General features: G+C 41.2%; 1 protein-coding gene across 9 annotated transcripts in view; it reads left to right on the forward strand.

Annotated features, from left to right (window-relative positions):
- The window catches only part of MTUS1 (microtubule associated scaffold protein 1), a 109,936-nt gene that overhangs the window by 28,474 nt on the left and 55,634 nt on the right, over positions 1 to 25,828 (forward strand). For 8 of the 9 annotated variants that reach the window (XM_060278831.2, XM_088659085.1, XM_035112825.3 and 5 more), the window contains exons 2-5: positions 2,189 to 4,335; positions 6,758 to 6,944; positions 15,353 to 15,538; positions 24,678 to 24,812. In XM_060278831.2, the coding sequence (XP_060134814.2) occupies positions 2,269 to 4,335; positions 6,758 to 6,944; positions 15,353 to 15,538; positions 24,678 to 24,812 (2,575 nt within the window). In that variant the 5' untranslated portion in view covers positions 2,189 to 2,268. The remainder of the gene's footprint in view (positions 1 to 2,188; positions 4,336 to 6,757; positions 6,945 to 15,352; positions 15,539 to 24,677; positions 24,813 to 25,828) is intronic. The other variant, XM_060278833.2, reaches the window with a different exon arrangement.

Consider the following 25,828-nt stretch of genomic DNA (forward strand, 5'->3'; position numbering starts at 1 on the left):
CTAAACCTTTGGGTTTTTGGGGTGTGTGTGTGTTGTACTGTATTAAGACTGACCTGAAGCATAATGGGACGATAAATGGAGACAGAAATGTTAGGTAAAAGTGTCTCGGATATTCACGATGAATGGATAATGATGGATTTGTTTTTTGCCTGCTTGCTCTGATTACTGCGCACAATACTAAGAGTCCCTAATGAGTGAAATTGTAAAAAGAACCTAGCTTTGCTTGGAACGGCTTAATGAGTGAGGGGATAGATGCTCTGGCATCTTTGGAACTCCTGTCAATCAGAGGGTGCTGGAGGAACTCACTCTCCAACATTTTGGATCTTGAGCAACCACAAATGGAAGAAAGTTCGCAGAAGGAGAATCCCCCTTCCTCTCACCCTATGCCCCCTGTAAAAAGGTCTTGGGGGGGGGCAAGGGAGCCTCTGAAAACTGTGGGATGAGGGTGGTGCTTGGGTGGGAGAAAATATGGCTAAAATTGGAACAGGTTTCATCTTTGACATGGATATGCTCCAAACTGGGGGCTATGTACTGGTCCATTGAGTAAATGCAACTTGGAATGAATGATTAGAAGAAGAGCCTAGCAGGTATTAGAAAACTTACATTAGTTTCCAGTGGCTTTAACTAGGTTGAGAGCAGTGCCTATAGTTTTATACTCGGTTCTTGTTTTCATCAGTTCTAATGTGTACCAATTCAGCTACAGGTAGGTAGCAGTGTTGGTCTGAGTCGAAACAAAATAAAAAAATTCCTTCAGTAGCACCTTAAAGACCAACTTTGTTAATGACTGCAATTGGTCTTGCGGGGGGGGGGGAGATCAAGCTTTCGTTAACAGTCATCAACAGGTTTACCACTCCTATCAGCCCATCACCCATTCCCATCACCCCCCCCTCTGAATATACATAAGGGTCTGGTTACTTCTGTTTCAGTGTATCTGAAGAAGTTGGCATGCACACGAAAGCTCATACCAAAATAAAAACTTAGTTGGTCTTTAAGGTGCTACTGAAGGATTTTTTTATTTTGTACCAATTCAGCTGACGAAGCTTTCTTCGAGTATTTGGTTTCAGCCTGCCAGTGAGGGACACATGAGGTATTGTGCAGACTGATGCAGTGAGGAAAAAACATATACCTGACTACAGTGGTGCCTCGCTAGACGAATTTAATTCGTTCCATGGGTCTTTTCTTATAACGAAAAATTCGTCTAGCGAATGCCATAGGAATGCATTGAATTTTTTTATTTTTTATTTTTGCCCATAGGAACGCATTAATTGAATTTCAGTGCATTCCTATGGGAAACCGCGATTCGCTAGACGAATTTTTCATAAAATGAATTCGTCTAGCGAGGCAACCTCCGCTCGAAAAATCCTTTCGTTAAGCGGCAATTTCGTTAAGCAGGGCATTCGTTAAGCGAGGCACCACTGTACTTGTTTTATATGTATTTTAAACAAAAAACAAGTTTCAAACCAAACTGCTGGAAATATCAAAGCAATATTGTAGACTTGTAGAAGAAATGTGTAGGCCTAGCTCTCAAAAGCAAATGTTACAGGATACAGTGATGGGATCCACACCATACCTTTAAATCCTGGGAAGTGAAGTTTGTTAAGGGTGCTGGGAATTGTACCTCTGTGTGGGATAAACTACAGTTCCCAGGATTCTTTGGGGAAAGCAATGTGCTTTAAGTGTGTGATGCAGATGTAGCCAAATGTGCAGTATTATTTGTCAGTGCATGCTGTTGAGAAAAGTGCTTTACATTTTTTAGTACCTACATCCCCACATAGGCTGTCACCCTCCAAGTATGTGTTAATGATATGTTGTAGGGTTTTAACTACTTGGCATGAAGTTCTTGGTTTTTAGTCCTCAAGCCTAAAACATGCTTGAACTTTTCATATCAGCTGCATTTTATCTTGTTCTAATTTTGGTCAGGTACCAGGGCTGTTAAACATTAGTCCTCTTCCTCTTCCTCTCCCCCTCTTCCTCTTTTAAAAATGGGCCCTAGCACTTGTTTATTCCCCTTTCCCCAAAAGGCAGCTGTAGAGGCCCTGATCCAGCTTAGGACTTCATGAAAGGGAAGCTAACCATTTCCTGTACATTCTCAGCCAACGCAACACCCCAAGCTGCTATTTCCCTAAAGGGAAAAAGGAGGTGGGAAAGCAAGGAGTGTTCTCTAATTTTTCCATATGTTCCATTTCAGGTCAGAATTGGAAATATACTTGAAAAGTCCTACAATTCCAGAAAACAGAAACAAAACTGAGAGAAGCTTTTAAAAAAGTGATGGAAAATGCCTTAAATCCTGAGCATTCTGCAAATTGGGATGAGGACAAGCTAGAAACACAGTCAAAAATGAACATTGAAAGCATAGAGAAACAGGGCTTGCAGCCTCCTATAATCATCAGGGATGAAAATGGCAATAAATATGTGTGTAACGCCACGACGTCAACCTCTCTGAATGGCGGCCCTGTTAGCCACTGCCACCAAGAACTGGGACATGAAGACTATATCGAATTTAAGGATACAAGTGAGGCAGATATTTATTCAATTCCTCAGAGCTCTGAAGCAAAAGATCTGCAAAAGACTGCCAGTGACTATATCTGCATGGGGACTTCAGATCTGGAGGCCATGCACATCCCTTGTGCAAAGGAACAGTTTTACATGCATGCCTTCAATCAGAATTTCCAGGAGCCAGAGAACCCTCTCAAAGAGGGTCTTGCAATAAAGAGTATCCAGAATTGCAGTATGGAGGAATCTGTGCCTTATTGCCAGGCAGACGTAAGGCATCCAGTGCCCCTTGCTGCTGTGGAACTAAACACAACTACTGAAATCCAAGATGAATTAGATCATGCCCACATGAAAGAGGAAGGTGCTAGTTCAAGTAGCTCTTTCATTACCATTATAAACCTGGGGGATACTGTGGGAAGCAAGTGTTATGAGGTGGGATGTGCCCCTCAGATGCCTGCATATTCTGGGGACACTTGTGAAACTGTTGCTTACACACACAATGCTGATTCCCCTAAGCTAGATGCCTTTGGCAACCCAAATATGATAAGCAACATACAGCTAGATAGCGGAGTGTTACCTACTGCTCATTCACTGACAGGAGATAAGACCACCAATTATATAGATTTAGTATCACAGAGCAGTGAACAGCAGGGAATGCAGGATGCAGAATGTGGTGATTCTTGCTGTGGGAGCTCACCAGAAATGGAACCATTTAATCTGTTCAATGATGAGCACAAGAAATATATGCATAGCACACCTGAGCATGGTGAAGCTGAAACTGGAGTTGATGGCATGTGCCCTCTAGTAATTGAGAGCTTTGATGAGCATTCAGAACAGGAGTTTGACAAAGACAGGGAGATCTTGACCAAAGCACAAAATATTTCTAAAGAAGATCAGGTTTTGCTCGAAGGACATGATGATAAAATGTCCGAGACGCTACACTGTGATATACCGAAGTTAGAAAGTGCTGATCTGGCTAAGCCTAGTTGCCATGTGACTTTTGTGGTTCTTAGTCCCTCAGCTGATGAGCACAACTTGGCTTCTCCACCTCCTGAAGCAGGGTCAACAAACAAAACTTTTGTTGTGTTTGCTACCTCTGATGAAGTTGGTGATGGAATTTCTAAAGGTGAAAAGAATGGCCACTTGGCAAAAGAACACCCCAGGAGGACACCATTGAAAAGTAATGCTGAACGAGTTGCAGTTAAATTGCCAAACAGGTCTCCCTTTGCAGCTACCATAACCAAAGCTAGGAAAGCAGAGATAGTGAGCTTTCCAAAACCAAACTTCAAAAATGTCAAGCCAAAAGTTATGTCCAGGCCTGTGTCTCAGCCAAGAGAAAGTAGTGCATCAAAAGCTGCTCAAAGATCTCCTCAGCTGTCTACAGCTTCCTCATCCTCCCCGTCATCTTCCCCAAGGCAACCACCCTCTTCAGCTGCAGCATTGAGGAAAAAAATAGACTTGGATAAAGGTACAAAAGCAGAAGCACCAATGAATAAAACTCTCAAGCAACATTTTAATAAACACCTTCCTAGCCAAGCTGTGCATGCTGCAACTCATTCCGAAAACACTTCCCACAAGGCTCTAAAAACAACAGTGTCGAAGCAGAGCATGGAACAGGTCGACAAAGCAAGATGCCCTAGTTTGACATGCTCCCTTGTGGCAGTTACATGCTCCCAGAACTCGGGTGGGACAGTGAGCGACAAAATGGATAGTGCAGAGTCTTGGGAGCAGCCTTGTGCTTTGCGTCAGATATCTCAAGGGGAAGAGAAGCAGAAGCAGAATGGCTTTTGTGGGATTCCGGCAGAACAGTCTGCAAAAGATACTGCAAACAAAGTTCTCTTGGTAAGTTTCTTAAAACAACAACTTAAATGTGTCTTCAGGTTGTTTCCAGAACATGGACTGCATGTTTATTGAACTCAAACCTCTAGCATTTTCAGCATATAAACACATGGTGATAGCTGCCTTTTTGACTTTACAGGCAGATTGGGTAAGCAGGTAGAGGATTTATTACAAATATTGGGTATGGTGGTTTTTAAAACCTGACAGATGCAAGTCAAATGTGATTTATGTGCTGCTGGTAAGATCATAATGCTCCTAGTAGGTATTATGTGTGGCAGTGCCCAAAGTGGCGCAGGATCGTTCTTGGTGGCTCTTTCTTGAGGCAATTCCTTTCCCTCCTCTGCTTTGCTTATTTAGCCTTGCAGTGAGAGACTGCCACCCGGATGCAGCCTGTTGAAAATTTTATAATGCATGTTCACTCAAAACTAATGCAGGACAGCTTGTTTACAGTTTTCATCCAAATACCCCACCAATCGTACTTGTAACCTCCTGTTTATAGCTAGACATAGTCAGTTTGTTTGAAATTTGCAACTAGTAAAGCTTTGATATGAAACTATATTGCAACAAAATACAGCCTCTTTGCTTTCAGTTCCAACATTATTTAGTTTATACCAAAATGATCAAAACATCTTCACATTCTAGAACTGGAAATCTTGTTGCAGGGGCAGGGCAGTGTAGGTGTTGCTTTATCAAGCTCTCAGGATGACAGTTGCTAGCGATAATATTTGTAGAAATGTTTTCTTTTCAGCACAGCAATTAAAGTATTGTGCAAGAGCTGACTTCAATGAGAGACTTTTGAAAAGTTTAGGACAAACTTCCTGAAACCAGTTATAAAGCATATAAGAGTGTTTTCATCTCTGGAACTCTGGATTTTTTAAATATAATTTTTAAGGGTTTGTAGGCTTACTCTTTTGGGACGCAGGAGGCGCTGTGGTCTAAACCACAGAGCCTAGGGCTTGCCAATCAGAAAGTCAGTGGTTTGAATCCCCGCGATGGGGTGAGCTCCCGTTGCTTGATCCCTGCTCCTGCCAACCTAGCAGTTTGAAAGCACGTCAAAGTGCAAGTAGATAAATAGGGAAGGTAAAAGGCGGGAAGGTAAAAGGCATTTCTGTGCGCTGCTCTGGTTCCCCAGAAGTGGCTTAATCATGTTGGCCACATGACCCGGAAGCTGTACACCAGCTCCCTCGGCCAGTAAAGTGAGATGAGCGCCGCAACCCCAGAGTCGTCTTCGACTGAAACTAATGGTCAGGGGTCCCTTTACCTTTACCTTTAGGCATACTATTTGGTACAGATTCCCCAGACTTGAGTACATTGGTCTTAGTCTTGGTGTTGGTATTTGATTAAAAATTAAAGTGCAAAGTGAGATCAGACCTTGCTTCTCCTACAAGTTCTTTGCAGAAGACTCTGAGAATAAGTGAGACCTTCCGTCACTTTGTGCTGGGGTTGGAGAAGGCAGTGTGAATCTCTCTAGGTCCTTCTCCAAAGCTCAGCATATAGCATATGCACATGTCAGAGGACTGTTCATGTTTGTGTGCGCACGCTGATAGCAAATCGTGGCTTGTTACAAAGCCAAACCAAAACATTTGGATCCCTGCTTCTAAACAGGACCATTGAGTGAGAAAATTACCTTCCTTGGCTCCACTAGTAGGTTTGCATAAAGCTACAACCTGTCTTTTACCGGTAATTCACAAATTCTTAAGTAAGATGATAATACTGAAATAATAATGTTATGAGTGAAGGACTACTCGTATAGGAAATCTGTCTCAACTCCTGCATTGGTTTCATGCTTTTACCTCTGGATTGGAGGTTTTGACTTTACTTGCGGCTTTGTAAGGTGAGGAGTGGGGTTGGGTTGGACAGGTGCACACAGGGATGATGGGAATGTTGTGTGCCACATTTTGTCCCTCACATGTTCAGGCTGTGCACCTGAAGAGAGCTAATGTCAAAACTATTATCTTAGCTCTTGTTCAATGGCACCTCTTAACATCCTTTTAACATCTCCCCCCAAAATTTCATTTGAACAGTTCCCCTGATCCTTGTAGAAGCAGGGGAGCTTACACTTTCACGCAATACATTTTTTTTTTAAAAAAAATTCATATCATGATTAAATACCAGAAGTGATGTCCATAATCTTTTGACCACAGCTGTTCTGTCTTTCTAAATTAGAGCATGTGGGTGGCTGTCAGCAAGACAAATGTTTGCCTGTTGATGTTGGGATACTCTTAATTTGAGACAAGCCTTCAGCTCATGTTCAATCCAATGATTCTCCATGAGCTTCTCTCCATTATTACCTTAATGCTCCACATTAAAGTGAGGCTTATATCTATATATATATCTATATTGCTTATAGATTCACTTTGTAGTTTGATCATGACTGCTTGTTGTTGTTGTTTTTTTACTCCCCACATGCTCCTGAATCATATAGGTTTCTTTGCCTAAAGCAGAGGCAACGCAAGGGCAAAGTTTACCCAAGGACAGGCCTGTTGCCGTGAGGAATATGCCGGCCTCCAAGATTGCATTCCGCTCCAGGAGAGGAAGTGACAGCAAAAATGGCCACACATCTAAAATTTTATCTCCTCCAAGAGCAAGAGCAGTCCCGTCGTCAAATTCTGGTGAGAAACACTTTCGTTAGTTGCCTGTTTTGTGTGGAATGTCCCATGAGAGTGCATTGCAAGTAGCCCAATTTTGGAATTCTGTGCCTGTGCGAAATGCTTCCTGCACGTCAATGTTGACGCCAAGTCACAGCTGGTCATTTCCCCTGGATCTCCTCAATTTTGACTTTTCAGCTGCAAAATGCATGAACTCCTAACCCTGTTCCACAAGGAAAGAAATGGGAGGTTTTATTCCTTTAGATCTGTAGTTGTTGACTGTCCTTTACATGGAGCCCCCCCCCCCTTCCCCGGGCATGGCAGTTCTTTGGAAGTAGCAAATCTGCTATGAGGAGTAGATGGGTCGTGCATCTGCTGCTGGCGTGTGCTGGGGTCTGTGCAAATGGACTTTGGTCATGAGACCACAAACTCCTAATTACAGCAGACTTGCTTTTCAGCCATTTCTACGATCTCTGCAGAGATCAGATTATTCTAGTGGCAATTATGTGGTCCTTTCCCCCCTGTTCATAAAAGCTTGTGTGACTACTGGTGCTGGAGTTGGAGGAATGCAGAGTATTTTATAGCAGTAGAGGCTGTGTAGTTTGCCCCGGAGCCCAGTCATGTGTGCATGCTTTTAAAGTGTCTTGTCTATTTAACCAGTTCCCATCGGTAGCAGGATTGTGGCATGTAAGCTTTCCTATTATCCCATAGTCCCAGTTAACTTCCTTTTTTCCAAATATGGCATTTATGCAAAGACGGAAGTTTATCATTGCTGCCAATGTTAGCTTCTCTCATGGGGAGGATAATGGGCTCATTTGCTGGGACCACAATTTGAAGGGAAGTGAATAAAGCTGCTCCCTGTATGCTGCAGTTCTGATTGTGGACCTGGGGTTTCATTTTATAGAATAAAAATAAACACCTTAAATGTATACACATACTGTAAACCCATCTATTGATGATCTTTAGCAAGTCTCCAGTCTCATTGGATATACTTTCTCTTATTGGAACCCCAAGATCCACCAAACATGGCCAGATGCAAAAGATATAAAACAGGCATCCCCAAACTGCGGCCCTCCAGATGTTTTGGCCTACAACTCCCATGATCCCTAGCTAACAGGACCAGTGGTCGGGGAAGATGGGAATTGCAGTCCAAAACATCTGGAGGGCTGAAGTTTGGGGATGCCTGATATAAAATGAAAGCACAGCACATTCTGAGCCTAGGGATCTATTTTCATCACCAGAACTGAGCCCGCAGTGGGGTGGAAATGTCCTTCTCTTTGCTGTTGCTATTGCTAAACAACTGGGAATTGGAAGCCCCTGCCAATCTACTGCAAATCACCCAGGGATCTACCAGTAGATCCTGAACTATCTTCTGCCCACACCTGTTCTAAGAATTGCAAACTAAAAAGTCAGTCTGGACATGTAAAGTTAATTTAGAAAGCATACCATCATTTTAAAAGCATGCAAAACGACTAGTTACCCAGAAAAACCAGTTTTAATTGTCCTGACTTTCCCACCCTCTTTAAAGTGAGAAAGAACCCAAACTAACGTAAGTTTGTTATGTGTAAACAAAGTGCTGGTGATGTGAAAAATGATTTCTCAGTCGTTTTTCATGTGAGCTCCTTTGTAATCCTGGGTGTTGTTGCTTTTTGTTCTTTGATGCAACCAGACTTTTTTTTATCCTTCCATACATACAAAATCTTATTTAGTGGGAGGTAAGCATACTGAAACAAAAAGGAAAGGTTTTTTTTTGCTCTTTCAAAACAGTAATTTATAACTTCACAAAATCCACCAGTTTCAGTTAACTTGTGTCTGGAGGAGAGAGCTTCTCAGCCAGTGCTTTTCAGAGGGCGGGGGGGAAATATGCAACATAGAAAAAGCAAGTTCTTGGTGTCCATTGAGTCTAGCGAGAATAAAATCTTATGTGTACGCAGCCAAGTCTTTCTGGAGCCTTCTCAGTTTTCTGTTCTTAAAGGCTTTTTATCTGAGTAATCATTATCTGATTAGCGATAATGATGGGTGAGTGTCTTAGTTTCAGTTTCAGAGCTAGCTGCTCCTGGCATAGCACACTTTCCCCTCACTTAATGTAAGTGGAATTCCAAGCTAATAAATTGTTCTCCTCTTTCTTAATATCAATAACTTTTATTTGTATCGCATTGGTGAGGCTTGAGGGATGGAGGAACTTTAAGCATGTCTGGAACAGAGTCTTGTCACTGTACAGAATGTTTTCTCCATGATTTCAAGTATATAAAAAAGAAACATGAAATAGGATTTTGAACAAATACTCTGTCATTTAGCATCAGTGCCAAAGGTCATGCTTGGTTGCAAGCCAACTATAGATTATCTGAGTCATTCTTAAGAACCTGAATTGTGGCATGGCAAGACCACAGCATATACATGACAAAATTGTCAGGGAATTCTTGAGTGCCATGAATTTCCTGCTTCTCCATACCAAGTCATGGCCACACTTACATATCTGGGGGGAAAATATCCTCCAAACAATCTTCCATTGTTCCTATTTTGAGGAGGACAGGAGGTTGGAGATGTGACAGAGCCAAAAGCAGAAGGCACTAATGGTTCCTGTTTCCCTGCAGTATTATTACATAAGAATAATTATTACATAATACAGTTGTACCTTGGCTCCCGAACGCCTTGGGAGTCTAACATTCCGGCTCCTTCTTTTGGAAGGCGAATGTCCAACAGACCTTCTGCAGCTTCCAATTGGCTGCAGGAGCTTCCTGCAGCCAATCAGAAGCCGCAGTTTGGAAGTCAAACAGACTTCTGGAACGGATTCTGTTCTACTTCTGAGGTACGACTGCAATACGTTTATTGACATATGGCTTAAAACATACTTGATGAAGAGGAGAAAATATTTGCATTAGCATAATTTTAGCTGTTCTTTCCACTAAGGTGAGTCTGGCAGGAAGGGTTTGAGTAAGCTCAAAGAAGAGTTGGGGCTTGTACATTCAGGAACAAAACCCCATCGTCTGTGAGGCTTTACAGTAGCCATGTGAATAATTAAGGGATCATCCCCTGCTCGGTTTGTCAAGCTCCTCTTCCAGAAAGTATCCTGTGGCAGGGTAAAACTCCCATGAATTGGGAATGGAGTCAATTTTTATGGATTAATTGAAACAACTTTAATTGTTCTTGTGTTCTTCTTCTTGTTCAAATCCTTTCTGAAGATGGAGTGCCTAGGAAGGCTCAAGCCCATTCCCAGTTTTTCTTTTAAAATAGTCAGCTGCGGATGTCTAACCACTGGGGTGGTGGTGAGCCCCCAATTATAATCCGTCAATTTCAATATGTACTATTCTACTTCTCTTGCTAAAGGCCGAAGTGCTAGAAGGTGACAGGCCAGACACACTTCTGGGTCTGCTTAGCACACAGCTCAGTTGTGGAATGGGAGTCCCTTTCATACTGGTGGAGATAAGAAAGGCCACTTCTCAATGTGCAGGGCATCTAGTTCAACACTGGAAAGAAGAAAGGGCAGAGCCCAGGCTGTGTAGACATCATAGTGCTAGAGATGGAGGAGAAATTTGATTTGATATGAATTTAAAGCCAAATCTATCAAATCCACACTTTCTGAAACAGTATGTGAACTGAAACACAGCTATCCTTTGAAATTCACACTTGCTCGATGCAGTTCTCCAACCAATGTATTAAAAAATGCATATATTTTGGGGGGAGGGAAACTGTGCATAAAAATGAAAATATTAGTAAAAATAGCTTACAAAATGCACCATATTGGAGGAAACTTGCTTGCAAAAGTGTGTATTTCAGTCAAAACTGCCTATAAACATGTGTTAGGAAAATCCATTAACTTTTTAGTGCAGGTTTTTCTTGCAAATCACTGCAAAATGTGGAGAACCGAATTTAAGATTGGAAATAAAATGATAAACTGAGAGAACCAAAATGGACAGACCCTTCCTTCCTTACTGTGTGCTGAGTGCTGAGCACTGAGCCACAGACTGGTGGCTGAGGATAATGCATACCCAGTGATAAAAGTGATTCAGGAGAGATGTATACTCTGCCTTGAGCTAAGTACTCTCCTATGGTAGATGTGTGCACAATTTGTTGCGAGGTTGTTTGAGAAGTAGTTGCTGCACACCCTAATTGAGTAGGCAAATAGTGTTCTCCGTTCAAAGTTGACTTAAAAAATAACACACACATCCCTGCTTATACTGCCATCAAGCTTTTGCACTGCTAGCAACAAACCCTTTAATGTGGTTTGGGTTTCAGTTGCCATCCTTTATAAAGTAAACTGAGAGGAATTAAATCCAAACATGTCATCTGGCTTTTGATAATGTTGCCTGTAATTCTTTCTTTCATGATGGCCGAACAGTTTGGCTTAAACTGTGGCCCAAACTAGACATGTGGTGTTTATCTTTCCTTATCTTTTTAAAAAATAAATAAATATGTGGCTTAGGGAGGATGTGAATTGGATTTTTTTTGTGGTGGGTTGTGTAGTCTTTTCTCCTCTGTCTGATTTTTCTGTTTGAAATGGTCCCTTCTAGCTACTTTTCTGCCTGTGGAGGGGAAATATATAAGGACTTTATTTATTTCCCTTGGATGGAAAATCAGCTGGGGGGAAATAAGCGGTCCCCCTCCACATTCCTCTGCCGAAATTCAAAGCCTTCCAAGGTTGCTTTTGGCTTGAAAAAAAGTAGGAGGAGATGCATGCGATTGCATGTCTAGACTAGGTCTCAATTAGTATTTGTCTAGTCCAGTTGTATATTTACTGTCACCAAATATATTAGTTATATTCAAAATGCTGACTTTAGTAGAAGCAAAAGAGCAAATTAAAAATCTTTGCAAAGCCCTCAGCAAATCACATCCTAGGATGCAACAATATCAGTATATCATTTCTCATTATTGTCCAACGGATGGCTTGGGTTCTCATCAGCATTGTTGAGTATGTAAAGTTAGCTATCAGCATCATAAACAATGAAGCAAGCCTGTTTGCAGTGGACTGTATTGCAGGATGAAATAAATTATGATTGGCAGCTGCCTAAAAAGTTCTGCCCTGACTAAGGTGCTGAAATAGTGTAAGTATTGCATTTCTCAAACAGCAATTTCATATTCTCCATGCAAGATTTGGACAGAGAAAGCTTCGGTTGATCTATTGCATACCTTGGTGTTTCTTATCTGGAAACTGGATCTATTACATTGCCACCAGCAAGAAAAAGCTCTAAAATGGGATGAACACAGCGAAATTTCCCCCATCAAACCTAATGACTAATCCTCTTCATCCAGATGTCAAATGTTTGGAAGCATTTGATGAGCTCGGAAGTTAAGAAGGCTCATCAATCTTTCTCTATTCCTTTCCAAAGGATATTGTGATGCCTGTTTGCACGACAGGGGGCTGAAAGTCCAGTGGCTGCCAAGATTTTTTTTAAAATGGCAACAGCAATCAAAATAGCCCATGTAAACCATTAGAGTTTAATCTAGGCGATTTGGGGTTTTCATTTTGGTTTTTTGTCACCCATAACTATTTTTTGCCAGGGCTTGCCTTGGCTTGAATCCAGAGAGAATAAGATTTCTGAATGAAGTTGCTCATACAGTGAGTTTCTACCCTATCCCCATGGTCTGATGCATCAATAGAATAGAAACAGGATGCTTGTTTTAATTATTATTAGGATGTAGCTTGTCCAAAATATATCTGCATTTAAAATTGGTCATGCACCTGTTTCTGATATACAATTCCTACCAGTCATGTTTGCTGATACTTGTGCGATTCCATTTTCCGTAGACTTCCAGGACATTGAATTGACAACATGTGTGTATGGTTTTTTTATTTTTAGATGTAGCATTGGTAAAAGAAATCCATATAATCTGCTGCTTATTTTTAAAAGTGTGATTGATCTTGTTATATGCGCCCATAATAACTTTGTTCCTGGAGCACATAGCATCTTAGAGTGGATTTTAGGGGAAACTGGTGGTAGGAGGGAGGGGGTTAAAACCCAACCTCTCTTGGGGGCTTCTACACCAATGCTATCATACAGTTGATGTAGTGTCCTTTTTTAGTCATGCATGCTACTTCTGCTTTCTATTTTTCCAACAGCAGGGTTCACTGTCCACTCATTTGACGATGGTTTGCTTGGATAAAGTCAGTTTAGAATGTAGGAAGAAAAAACAATGAAATAGCTATCTGGAAACACACACCCTCTTGTTTTTTTGGTCTTATTTAATTTTTTTAGATCCACTAGTAACATATTTTATTCTTGTTTTTTTTCCCTGCCAGACAAATCTTGTAATATCTCTTTGCCACTCCTTGAAGCATTCTGTTCAATGGATCTGTTCGAAATAAAAACAGCATTTTTGATAGCACCTCCATCTTAATAACTGATATTCTTCCTAACAATGAGAGGTTCATAATTCCAAATTTCTCTTAATTTCTGTCCCTATTTAAATATAATTGTCCTTAAATATATTTATATTATTGGGTGTAAACCACACTCCTAGGTATTTGACCTTTTTCTCAATTAAGATTCCCGTTCTGTCTAGTAACTCCTTTTTTACTTGATCTGTTCAAGTTGTTGTAAGTTAAAACAACTAGTTAACAAATTCAAGTAGTAGAGGATTTTCTTTTGGGAATTATGGGGCTAGAGTTACTTAAGCAATATCAAAATGTATTTTATGTATCTGGCCACTGCTGTCCGAGTGATTTTTGCCCAAAGATGGAAAGAAGAAAATGTCCCAACTAAAGAAGAATGGCAACAGAAGCTATTTAGAATACTCAGTAATGGCAAAACTTACTGGAAGAATAAGAAACAAAGACGATAAACATTTCAATATAAGAATGGAAACCGCTAGTTGAATATTTACAAAATTATTTTAAACAAATTGAGACATTAGCAGGATTAAAGTAAAAATGTGCAGTGACAGAAAACATACATTGATTATCTGGGATAAATAATAAACAGGGTTAACTTGGAAATTCAGTAAAAAGTAGCATAAATATAAGAAACCACAGAAAGCGGGGAGAGGGAAGTCAAGATATGATGTGTGGAATAATTTGAATCTTTGTTTGGTGTTGGTTGTAAAATGAAAAGTATAAATAAAAATTAAAAATAAAAACAAATTCAAGTAGTAAGTAAAACTGCAAAAGCTATTAGGGTTCCTATGCTATCTTACAGTGCCATCTGGTGTTGAGATTTGGCAGCATTGTGTTGTTTTGTTTTAATCGCCTTTGCCAAATTTGTGCTTTTGAGATTCTGTCTCTCAAACAGAACTAATCTTTTAACCAGCTGACTTAAAAATGGAATTGGGCAGCTGATGATTTTGCAGGAGACTTTCAGGGCATGAAATGCCATCATTTCTAACTATCCCCCTACGGTGAGCAACAGCGTATCTTACAATCCTCTAAACTCCCTGAAGTCTCATAGAGTTGGCACAGAGCTCTTGAATCTGCACACCTACCCCTCAGAACGAGTTAAAACCTGCACTTTTGCAAATATCTCCGAGCCCACTTTTGGTCCTTGGGACTGTTTCTCAGAAATGGCAGATAACTTATGTCATTAAATGGCACATTTAAGAAACTGGCGGTGCATTCAAGAAAGGTGCGTGTGGGTTGGGTTGTGGGTGCCAAACCCAGCCAGAATGGTGTGGAAGCTTGAGTTACTGGAGTTAAAACCTGCACTTTTGCAAATATCTCCGAGCCCACTTTTGGTCCTTGGGACTGTTTCTCAGAAATGGCAGATAACTTATGTCATTAAATGGCACATTTAAGAAACTGGCGGTGCATTCAAGAAAGGTGCGTGTGGGTTGGGTTGTGGGTGCCAAACCCAGCCAGAATGGTGTGGAAGCTTGAGTTACTGGAGTTGTGCTGAAAATGTCCTTGCCATTGAAAATTCCTTTTAGAAAGTACTGGCTGGGGAGCAGGGCCGTCTTAAGCATATCTGGCGCCGTGGCTCAAAGATCCCTCCGGCGCACCCCCCTCCCTGTTTCCCAGCGCGGCTTTCTGGCGGGCGCAGCGTGGTGGCCCGGCGCCCTGGCGCATTGCGCCACCCAGCCTTGTCTTAGAGCTGGCACTGCTGGGGAGACTACATTCAGATCCTCATACAGTCATTTAAGTTCTTCTAACTTATCTTGCAGGGTATTTGTAGGATAAAATGAAACCGCCTAGGTGTGCCACCCTGAGCTTCTTCCAGAAAGAACAAGAAACAATGTGATAGATGCTGATATTTGCCTACATTGTACATCCTTATTTTGGGACATTTTAACACAAAACAGCTCTCCAGAATCACACCTGTTAGCTGCCATGATTTTTAGCTTCTGCCACATCATGGTATTTTTTCTTATGTGTGTAGATCTCCACAGCTTACTAATGCCTTAATGAGACAAAAGCAAGACTTTTTTATTTTAAAAAAAACTGTTTTAGAGATTACTACTTTTGTAATCTTTGTTATTGACTCTCTCCCTTTTTATGCTGGCAGGAACAGAAACGTGTTCTCCCAAGGGGAGGCTTGCATCTGTGAAAGCCTTGCCAGGATCTTGGACCAGTTCTGCTAAGCCGAATCCCAAATCAAAAGTGCCTGTCAAAGGACAAGGAATACGGAGAACACCTAGCATTTCCTCTGTCAGTAGCACTCAGAGTGACCAAAGTACACGCAGCAATAATTGTAAGTCATTTTTTGTTAATCCATTTTTTGTTTATTTAGTTGAATAAAACCCTAAAAGGCTTAAATCTGTCCTTATGGCACTGATGGTGTTGTGACTGTCCTCATCCTTGAGATGTTATCCTAAATAACAGGTAGAAAACAATAACTGGAAAATGCTCATGCTGTTGGACCCCTGATGTTTGCAAATGTGTACCTATGTCACTAAGCAGGCGACACACTCCACCAATGGCGATGGAAATAACTTGTGGTTTAAGACTAGCTTTCATTGTAGGACGCAGTCTTTATGTACAACATTGTTCCTTTCTGATTTTACAGCAGGTGTCTTCGTTTTGTTAGGCTTTCAAATAAGTTGCTGCTTACGAGCTTAGACCAATTTTTACAAGCATGCTGTTTAAGTACCATTAAGGAATTAATACTAAACAGCCCCCTGGCAAAGCTTAACTGTTGCCTGCTTTGAAACTGCCTTAAACTGTAGGGATTTTTTGGGGGGGGGTGTAGCAATGATGCTACATATTGAAGCAGCTCAAATCTTCTATATGGAGAGGAGAGAAGAGATATTATGCTAAAACCTTGTTGAGCTGAGGAGGCAAACTGCAGCACAGCTTTTTTTAAAAAAAGGTTTATTGCATTTCCCTTTACTTCCTCTTTCCTTTCAAACAAATATTCCCTGTGTACTATTTTCTTTAAAAAACATTTAAATTTTGCAGCATTCATCTCTCCTACAAACAGATTGGCTCTGAACAGACAGCCATGTTGGGGTTTTTTTTTTTTTGGCTGCACAGTTTACTACGGTGCCTGACTCACCTAAGGAGGTTGTAAATGCTCCGTTCCATTTTTCTTATACTCTGTTCGTAACAAAGGGGAGGTCTTTTGCTTCATAACAAAGAAATGTGGTGGTCTCCTTTTCAGATTAATTGACGACTCTTTCTTAGCTTGATGGCTAGTTGGCTTAATCTGTTTTGTCTCCTGCCTTGAAGCTTACAATTTTTTTCCACTCTAATTCACTAAGAGCAAGCGTGGGGAATACGAGAGAGGGTTGAACATGGCTGCAGTCTTTCGGGCTTTGAGCTTGCTTTGATCATTTTAAATGACTATACCAGGAGGACTTCGCAGTTGCACAGAAACTGACTTTTCTCCTCATATTTTCACCAATTCTACCCTAACGCCACCGGCAGATTCAAGGAGCCACTGCGATTTTACCTTATTGACCTTGCTGGTAGTGGGATCTTACAGCTTTTGTATAATCCCTTTGTTAGCCACATTTACTGGGAGAAGAAGTAGGTGATCATCCTTTTTAACAATATATATGTGTGTGTGTGTATATTCAGGGGCAGAATGTGTTGACTTATTGAATAAAATGAATGTGTTCTGCATGTGTTAATTCTGCATTGCTTTTTAAAATTGTGATTTAGGGAGGAGGGAGGAGGGAGGAGGAGGAATGTGTTCAGTTTCTGTCTAACAAATGTAAGCCTGACCTGCCGTCCAGAGCTATCTGGGGGATATTTTAGCCGAATGCATTTCCAACTGTAGAGCTTTGTTGTTTGGATATTGCATCTCCCCCCCACCCCTTTATCTCAGACTTAATTTCACACCCACTCCTTCCCAAATATGTGTGTGTGTGTGTGTGTGTGTGTGTGTGTGTGTGACTTTACTGAGCACAGTTTGGAATCAGAAGCATCAACAGTGCATGGGAGACATCATACAATCCCTGTTCAGTAAAGCAGTTGGAATTTTAAAAAAACAACAGTGCATATCTGTAATTAACTGTAAAATAACCTTTTTCTTAAAGCAAGTGCAAAGTAACAATTATGTTGCTTTGTGTGCCCAATGCTTTATGTCATTCTCTCTCTCTCTCTCTCCTCTCTCTCTCTCTCTCTCTCTCTCTCTCTCTCTCTCTCTCTCTCTCTCTTAATGTAGTTTCTGCAGTGTGTGTGTGTTTTGAGATTGGGCTGCTCTTTCTTTCTCTTCCCCCCAACCCCTGCCCATCAGCCGCCGCCACTACCAGTTTTAAGGAAACTGCCTTCCCTTCAGCAATGGTTGAAACTGAGTTTATGCAGAATTTTCAATAGAACTGTTCTTGTGCTATAGTCAGGAATGGTGTTTCAGATATGCTGGAGAGGGCAATGAGATGAGGAAGGAAGAATAAGGCCGCCTTATGCATAACTTGTATCAGAACAGCATTATTATTTTCATTGTTAGCCGTTTTATTGGGGGAGGGGGACTGCTGAAGTGTCATGAACAAAATAAAATATACAGTGGTACCTCGACTTACGAACAACTCGACAACCGAATTTTTCGACTTATGAATGGGGGTAATGGCCGCGCGCTGACGAATGTCTCGACATCCGGGAAAAAACCGTGGCGGTTTTAGATGGGGATTTTTCGAATTTCGAATTTTTAGATAGGGTTGCTTTGACTTACGAATTTTTCCATTTTCAATGCATTCTTATGGGAAATCGCGTTTCCAATGGCGTTTTTTGACTTATGAATTTTTCGACTTACGAAGGTGCCTTCGGAACGGATTAAATTCGTAAGTCGAGGCACCACTGTAAATGAATAAAATCAATTAAAAACCAAATTTAAACTATGTACCATCCAAGAATACAGGACTATTTCTCCCTCCTCTCCACTAAAATATGAGTGTCACAGCAGAGGGTCACATGCCCCCAAAGTGTGGGTAAAATACTACTACAACTACTACTACTTCTTTATACCCCACCTATCTGGCTGGGTTTCCCCAGCCACTCTGGGCAAATCCCAGCAGAATGTTAAAAACATGATAAAACATCAAACATTAAAAACTTCCCTAAACAGGGCTGCCCTCAGATGTCTTATAAAAGTCAGATACAGTGGTACCTCTACTTACGAATAACTCTTCTTACGAATGTTTCTACTTACGAACGGAGCTCCGTCCGCCATCTTGGATGCAGTTTAGATAGGATTTTTTCTACTTACGAATTTTTAGATAGGGTTGCTTCGACTTATGAATTTTTTCTCCCAATGCATTCCTATGGGATTCAACTTACAAATTTTTCTGACTTACGAATGTGCGTTCGGAACGCATTAAATTTGTAAGTAGAGGTACCACTGTAGTTGTTTATTTCCTTGACATCTGATGGGAGGGTGTTCCACAGGGCAGGTGCCACTACCGAGAAGACCCTCTGCCTGGTTCTCTGTAACCTCACCTCTTGCAGTGAGGGAACCGCCAAAAGGCCCTTAGGTCTCAGTGTTCGGGCTGAACAATGTGGGTGGAGACGCTCCTTCAGGTATACTGGGCTTAGCCTGGTGCCTCAAAACGGACAGTGATGGCGCCAGACATGGAGAGCAGTCCACAGACTGGGAACCATTACAGAAGAAGCTTGAATGAATGATTTATTTCAGCTTTAAGCTCATATACACATAAAAATAGGCACGGCAAACATACTTGCTTTACAATTAATAGAAATAAATATAGAACTAAAAATATAATAATTACAGATAATATAAAATTAGGAAAAACAATATGGTAAAAGCTTTCAGGATTCATGTAACAATCCATTTCGCCTCTTATAGGACAGAACAGAAGTTAAAAATCTTGCCACTTGCAAGGTTACGAACGGATCAGTATCTTGCAATAATAGGGCAAGTTGAGTCTATACTGGACTAATGGACTCAATAGGTTTTTTCGGACAGCACTATTCAGAGGGCATGTAAACACTATGTGCTGAAGGAATTCCATCGACTGGTTATCACAGGAGCATAGAACCGAGACTTTGTCTTTAGAGAATCTGTGGAGGAGGATGTTGGAGGGGAAAACATTGAACCGTGCTTTAATAAATGCAAAGCGATGGCTGGCAATAGAGAGGGCTGATAAATAAGCTGGAACATGATGTGCGGGAATAACGCCCATATGCTAGGGGGAAACATACCCCCCCCAGCCCAACATAAAATTACGTTGCAACTCTGTATCATCCAATCTCTGATTGATAATTTTTTTGCTGTGGTAAGATCGAAAAAGAAGCACCTCTCTTGGATGTGGCACACAGAAAAGGGCCTCTGATCAGGGCCGTCTTAAGCATATCAGGCGCCCTGGCGACGATCCCTCCGGCGGCCCCCCCCCCCGTTTCTCAGTGCAGCAGGTGGGAGCAGCGCGCAGCACGGCTGCCACAGGCACAGTCTTTGAGGTCCTAAGATGCACTTTGAATTGAGCCTGGAAACTTAACCGTTAGCCAGCACAGATGTGCCAGAAGTAGTGTCATAGGCTCAGATTTTCTGGTCCCAGTTACTAACCTACTCTCTGAATTTGCCCTAGCTGTAGCTTCCAAATTATCTTCAAAGGCAGCCCCACATATAATGCATTGCAGTAATCTAACCTAGATCTTACTAGAGCATATACAGCTGAAGCTAGATTATATTAACTATTGGCAAGCTTATAAAGTGTGTTTTCCTCCTTGCAGTGGAACAGTTGTACTCTCAACAAATAGAGTAAACTATGTCTTCATTAACAAGACTGAGAATGACCATTGGGCTTGGAATTCTTACAAAAATGATTGTTGGCATTTGCACAGCAAATTTGTTATCTTGCTGGATTAGCTTAAATTATGACGAGCCTGGCATGTACAGATTTTGCCTCCAAACAACTCAGCAAGTTTGGCCTTACCTTAAGGTAGTCAATTTCTCACATAAGTATTGGAATAATTTTTCTTATTCTTTTAGTGATACAACAATATGGAAAGGTTAAGCCTGAAAATTAACAGGTTGTAGGGATCATATATATAGGGACCCAGGTGGCGCTGTGGTTAAACCACTGAGCCTAGGGCTTGCTGATCAGAAGGTCGGCGGTTCGAATCCCTGTGACGGGGTGAGCTCCCGTTGCTTGGTCCCAGCTCCTGCCAACCTAGCAGTTCGAAAGCACATCAAAGTGCAAGTAGATAAATAGGAACCGCTATAGCGGGAAGGTAAACGGCGTTTCCATGTGCTACTCTGGCTTGCCAGAAGCGACTTTGTCATGCTGGCCACATGACCTGGAAGCTAAACGCCGGCTCCCTCAGCCAATAATGCGAGATGAGCGCGCAACCCCAGAGTCGGTCACGACTGGACCTAATGGTCAGGGGTCCCTTTACCTTTTACCTAGGGATCATATAGCCAGCTTCTGTCTTGAACAGGCTGATCTGTCCATCTCGGGTAGCAGGATACACGTGGAAGATGAAAGTCTGGTCCATTTTTCTTGCTATATTTCCTGGCCACTGAGAAGGTACAGAAAATGATATAATCCTGAAAAATAAGCCAAGTCAGCAGCCTGCATGCTATTAATTGGTTATTACCATCCTGGCATAGGCTAAATCACTACTGAGGATGTTTGAAAATGATTTGATTTCACATTTCATTCAGGCATATTAGTTTATATTACACTGTGCTAATTCCCTTTGAACAGTATCTTTAAACACTGTTATGGTAACAAGATCCCTTGCAAAGACCCAGTGCATTGCTATCACTAAACTAGGTCAGTAGACCACTCTTTCATCATGATGAGTTCTGACATGCAGCAGGTCTTGCAGACTTGTAGCATCAGATCTGCGTTGCCAGCAAACATTTATTCTAAATGTAATTAAATGGGCCTTCTTAAAAAAACCAAAACAACAACAACAACATCGACATGCATTGAAGGTTTTGTGAGTTAGGGCCATGGGAAGGAGAGTAAATTGTGAAAGCCCGTTGCCTTATTTGACAGACTTGGGTTCCGCTTGACTAGACTGTTGTACTCATCTAATCTGAGCAAACCTGTTTGTAATATGGTTTTAAGTCAGCTGTGCAGGGTGGTGTTTTTTAAAAGTGTTATATTTTGGATTTTTTTTAAAAAAAATGTTGGAACTGTGCCATCTTGAAGAAATAAAGTGCCATGCTGCCTTTCCCCATATGTTTCTATCAATACCATGAGATCGTTATCTGAGTCCCATCTCTATGTGACCCCTCTGAAGGAGGTCAGGAGGGTAGAAATGAAAGAATATGCCTTTTCTGTGGCAGGCTCTCCATTTATGAAATGCTCTCCTTAGGAGGTCTATCTGATGCCAGCCTTGTCATCCTTTGGGTGGAAAGCAAAGGTGTTTTGTTTTCCCAGGCATTTGTGCAGCACTAATTATATAGTTATACAGTTAAAGCTTTTTTTAACTGTATTATTTCTGTTATTTTTATTTATTGTTAGGTTCTTTCCTTGGTTGTAAATCACTTTAGGTGGGAAGCAATACATAAATTCAACAACCAAAGCTAACCTAACAAAGTGTAATGATAGAAAAGCCTAAATGTTTTTGCAGCAACGCAACTGTATATCACCAAGTGCCACAACAAAGAGTGTTTGTACAGTGGTACCTCTTCTTACGAATTTAATGCGTTCCGAACGCACATTCGTAAGTAGAAAAAAATTGTAAGTCGAATCCCATAGGAATGCATTGGGAGAAAAAATTCGTAAGTCGAAGCAATCCTATCTAAACCGCATCCAAGATGGCGGACGGAGCTCCATTCGTAAGTAGAGGTACCACTGTAAATAATTTTAATACTAGAGCCACTTAACACTTAATAGAGGTTTGTGTTATTGTCTGACCATATGTTTTCTGTAACATTCAAAGGGGTTTTACACATCACTGTAAACATGACTCTGGGGTCTGGACTAGTTGAGTGGTTGATATGCATTGCTTGAAATGTGAATGTCCTTCAAAAATTATAGCATAGATTTGCGTGGCCAGTTGTAGAAACTTGGGAACCAGTTCTATTCTGTAATTTGTGAAGTATCTCTTAGTTCGTTCAAAATGAACATAGTGCGGGGGGGGGGGACGCATACCCCTAAACATTTTGTGAATTGAAGTTTGGCCTCATTGAGGGGTAGTACTGTATTTCAGTATGAGTAGGAAAATGAAATTACCCCTAAATATATTTTAAGGAAAAAGCACTAATCTACCAGATTCTTCTGAAGTGAGTGGCTCTTAGCTATGGAAAGTTGCATGCTAGCGCTTTCATGCCTTCTTTAAGAATTATTGTCAAAGGGTTTTCATCAAAATCCCATATGCTGTCCAAATGAGCAGTTTCCATTATTGTCCCACATTCTGTATAATGTCCATCCTTGTGTTAAAAAACACTAAAACACTAAACATGCAACATCACAGTGAACAATAGGAGCATAGTGCTAGGATCTTACTGTGACCATAGAGAAAAAGAAGTCTAGACAGTACACTGATGCTTCCTTCTTTACAGGTGCTGTTTTTTTTCTGTTTCAAGCATGTGGTGTCTGAGAGTATCCATATGGAGGCTTTCATGGCTGTCTGCTTGACGGTTGTTGTTTTTCCTTCCTAAATCCAGCAGAACTAAATTCCCTTTCCCTTTTCTTGGTGTTGCTTTCCCTTTCTACCAAGGTAAATTGCATTGGTGGAAAATAAGGGTGTGGTCTTAAAATAAAGTGAGCAGGCTTTTAAATAGAGTTTCGGACTAAAGAATGAACAATGTAGAAGTCCTCAACATAACTGGATTGCTGTAGTTGTCAAATACCTGCAGTAAGGGGGCTGGAATTTGGCTGCTCCTGGAAATGTGGCTGCACATCTCCTGCCAACCCTATCAAGTAGGGTTTCAATACTGGCGTAAATCATGATCTAGTAAGAAGGAATGTGAGCAGGCTGAAGTTACGCACAGGAGAAGGAAGGGGCTGTGATCTCCCATGACTTAAGAGATCAGGAATGTTGCATGTACACATGCCTTTATATTGCGGCAGAAGCTTTTTGTAGGCTCGAGCGCATTTCATAAGATACATGTTTTATTTCCTTGTGATCATGTGTAGTGTATAGCAGGTATGAGCTGCAAGCAGTATTGTTCCGGGATTTTTTAAATTCTTCATTTTTGGTTAATGGGCAGCATGCCCTTGGCTTTGCAATTTGCAAGCAAAGTCCCAGTGGGAGATACTTTTTTGCAGTATGTTAGAGAGGAGTGAAGAAGCATCTCAGAAAGTGAGTGCTATTTTCATATGAAGCAAAAAATCGAAAGTTCCCCCCCTGAAATGACTAATGGTAGACCTGGAGTTGGTGTGTTTCCTCCAGTTTCCTCTTCTCCACTCCTTAGTGGTGCTCAGAGCACAGACAACAGTGGCTCACTTTGTTTGAAAATAGGAATGTCCCAACAGGAAAAACTTTGTAAAAACTCTGCCTTGTTTCATGAGGAAGTTATATGGGGAGTGGTATGAATAAAGATGCAGAAGGGATACACTAAATATTGGGCAGTCTCTGAGATTAAGAAAGTGGCTATATAAGCTAAGTGGTAAGAATAATGTAATGATACAACTATAGTGCCAAATAAATGAATGGTCCAGGGAAGCAGAGCTATTGTGTAGAGTAACAGGGAAATTATAAAGGAACAACAATTTAGAGGGAAGAAAATAGATCTGTAGGAAGAATAATTTTGGAACTCCTTTCGGGAGTGTACTGTAATGAAAACGTGGTAGCTTGTCTCAGTACTCTTACAATAGCCACCTAAAGTTAGAAAATACATTATGGCATTGTTAAACCAGATACGCATCTTTTTGTATGAGGGATGCCTCCCAACAAGTAAGTGTTTGTGTGTTGGAGACTGGTGGATTGACTAAATCTATGTACACAAATGGAGCCTATGCATGTTACATTGCAATTATTTACACAACGGTTTTGTAGTTGTTTACTTTGTGTCCCTAGGTCTAGGTATGAGCAGTTCATCAACAATGATAGATGAGGTTCCAATTATTTACACAACGGTTTTGTAGTTGTTTCCTTTGTGTCCCTAGGTCTAGGTATAAGCAGTTCATCAACAATGATAGATGAGGTTCCACTTTCAAACTTTGTGGCACCTGATGCTGAGTCTATCTTAACACTGTAAGGAATACCAGATTTTAATGTGCCTGTTGACTCTCCATGTACAGATATATTTCTAACCACAGAGGATAATACTTGATACATCGGAAAGTGTATACCATAATAAATTTGTTAGTCTTCAAGCTGCCACAAGTCTTGTTGTGTTTGCTGCTGGACTATAACATCAAGATTTCTCTGATAGCAAAAAGAGTTTCAAGTGTTGAATATTTGGCATATTTTTTTCTTGGTATGTGTTACTTAAACTGAATTTCCTTATGGCTTGTATTTTTCCTTTATAGCTACAAGTGCCACAATTATAATCAGAAATGGAGAGTGGCCTTCGAAGTCGTCTTGTCAAAATAGCACAGCTGAATCCATCTTTCTAAAGCCCATTCCTAGGCCGAGAGTGCTTTCCCTAAAAAGCACCCAAAAAGGTATCTCATCTCTTAAGCTTCCTGACTTCACTTTTATTCAAGCAGCTCCCAGGTCCTGGCTGCCATTGCATCCTTATGAACTTCCAGCCTCCCCCCCCCCCCCAGACAGGAATAAATCTGGCAGGGGTGGTGAGGCTCAATTAAATCTTAGATCCCAGGCACTTGGAATAATGCACCCTGCATTGGCTGGCCTGTTCCCTTAAAATTTGCTCAGAGTGTAAATAGAGCCCACAGCCCCTTGCCTCTCCCAGAGAACATCTGATCTTTTACAACCCTGATCCTAAGCTGCAGTAGCATGGACCAGAATGACCTTGGCATGTGGGGATTTACAAGAATTACTGAGCTTGGTCACTATACACATCAAACCCAGAAATCAAAATTACACAGTTTTATATAAAATAGGAAAAAAGGAAGGACACAAAGGGTCAAAACAGAATACTGAAAAATAATCAGAGTTCTGTGGCTAAAAATTTGACTGATCCCAAGCTATTGGTTTGATGATAGCATAAGTGTTCTCAGTCTACTTAGGAGTCAAACAGTGTGTTTGCAGGCTCTACAATGGTCAGTGATAGAGAAACGTAGAGTTGTAAGGGACCACAAGGCTCATCTAGTCTTACCAATATATTTCCTGGATCCCTACATTAGGAAGGGGACGGAACCTGATGTGTGGTCAGAGTGTCTCCAGTGAAGCAGAACCCAGACATTTTGACAGGTAGAGGTTTGGCCTCCCTCTGGGATCAGAGGAAGATTGTTATCTCAGGTGTAAATCGTCACCGGGATCTCCCATCTCCCTGCCAGATAGTTTAAAATATATATCTATTATGGCTCTGAAGAATTTAGTGGCAAATCCATGCTAGCCTTGCTCAGGAGAAATGGAGGGGCAGGATGAGACCAGTGCCTTACATGACAAGCCCTACGTATTAGTTCTGAGATTTATGACCCTTGCAAGCTTAAAAATAGAAAAGGTGCCAGTGGCAAGAAAGTGGAAGAATGAGACCTTACCCACAATAACGGAG

Source organism: Zootoca vivipara, chromosome Z1, assembly GCF_965207765.1.
Source record: "Zootoca vivipara chromosome Z1, rZooViv2.hap1.1, whole genome shotgun sequence".
Lineage (NCBI taxonomy): Eukaryota > Metazoa > Chordata > Lepidosauria > Squamata > Lacertidae > Zootoca > Zootoca vivipara.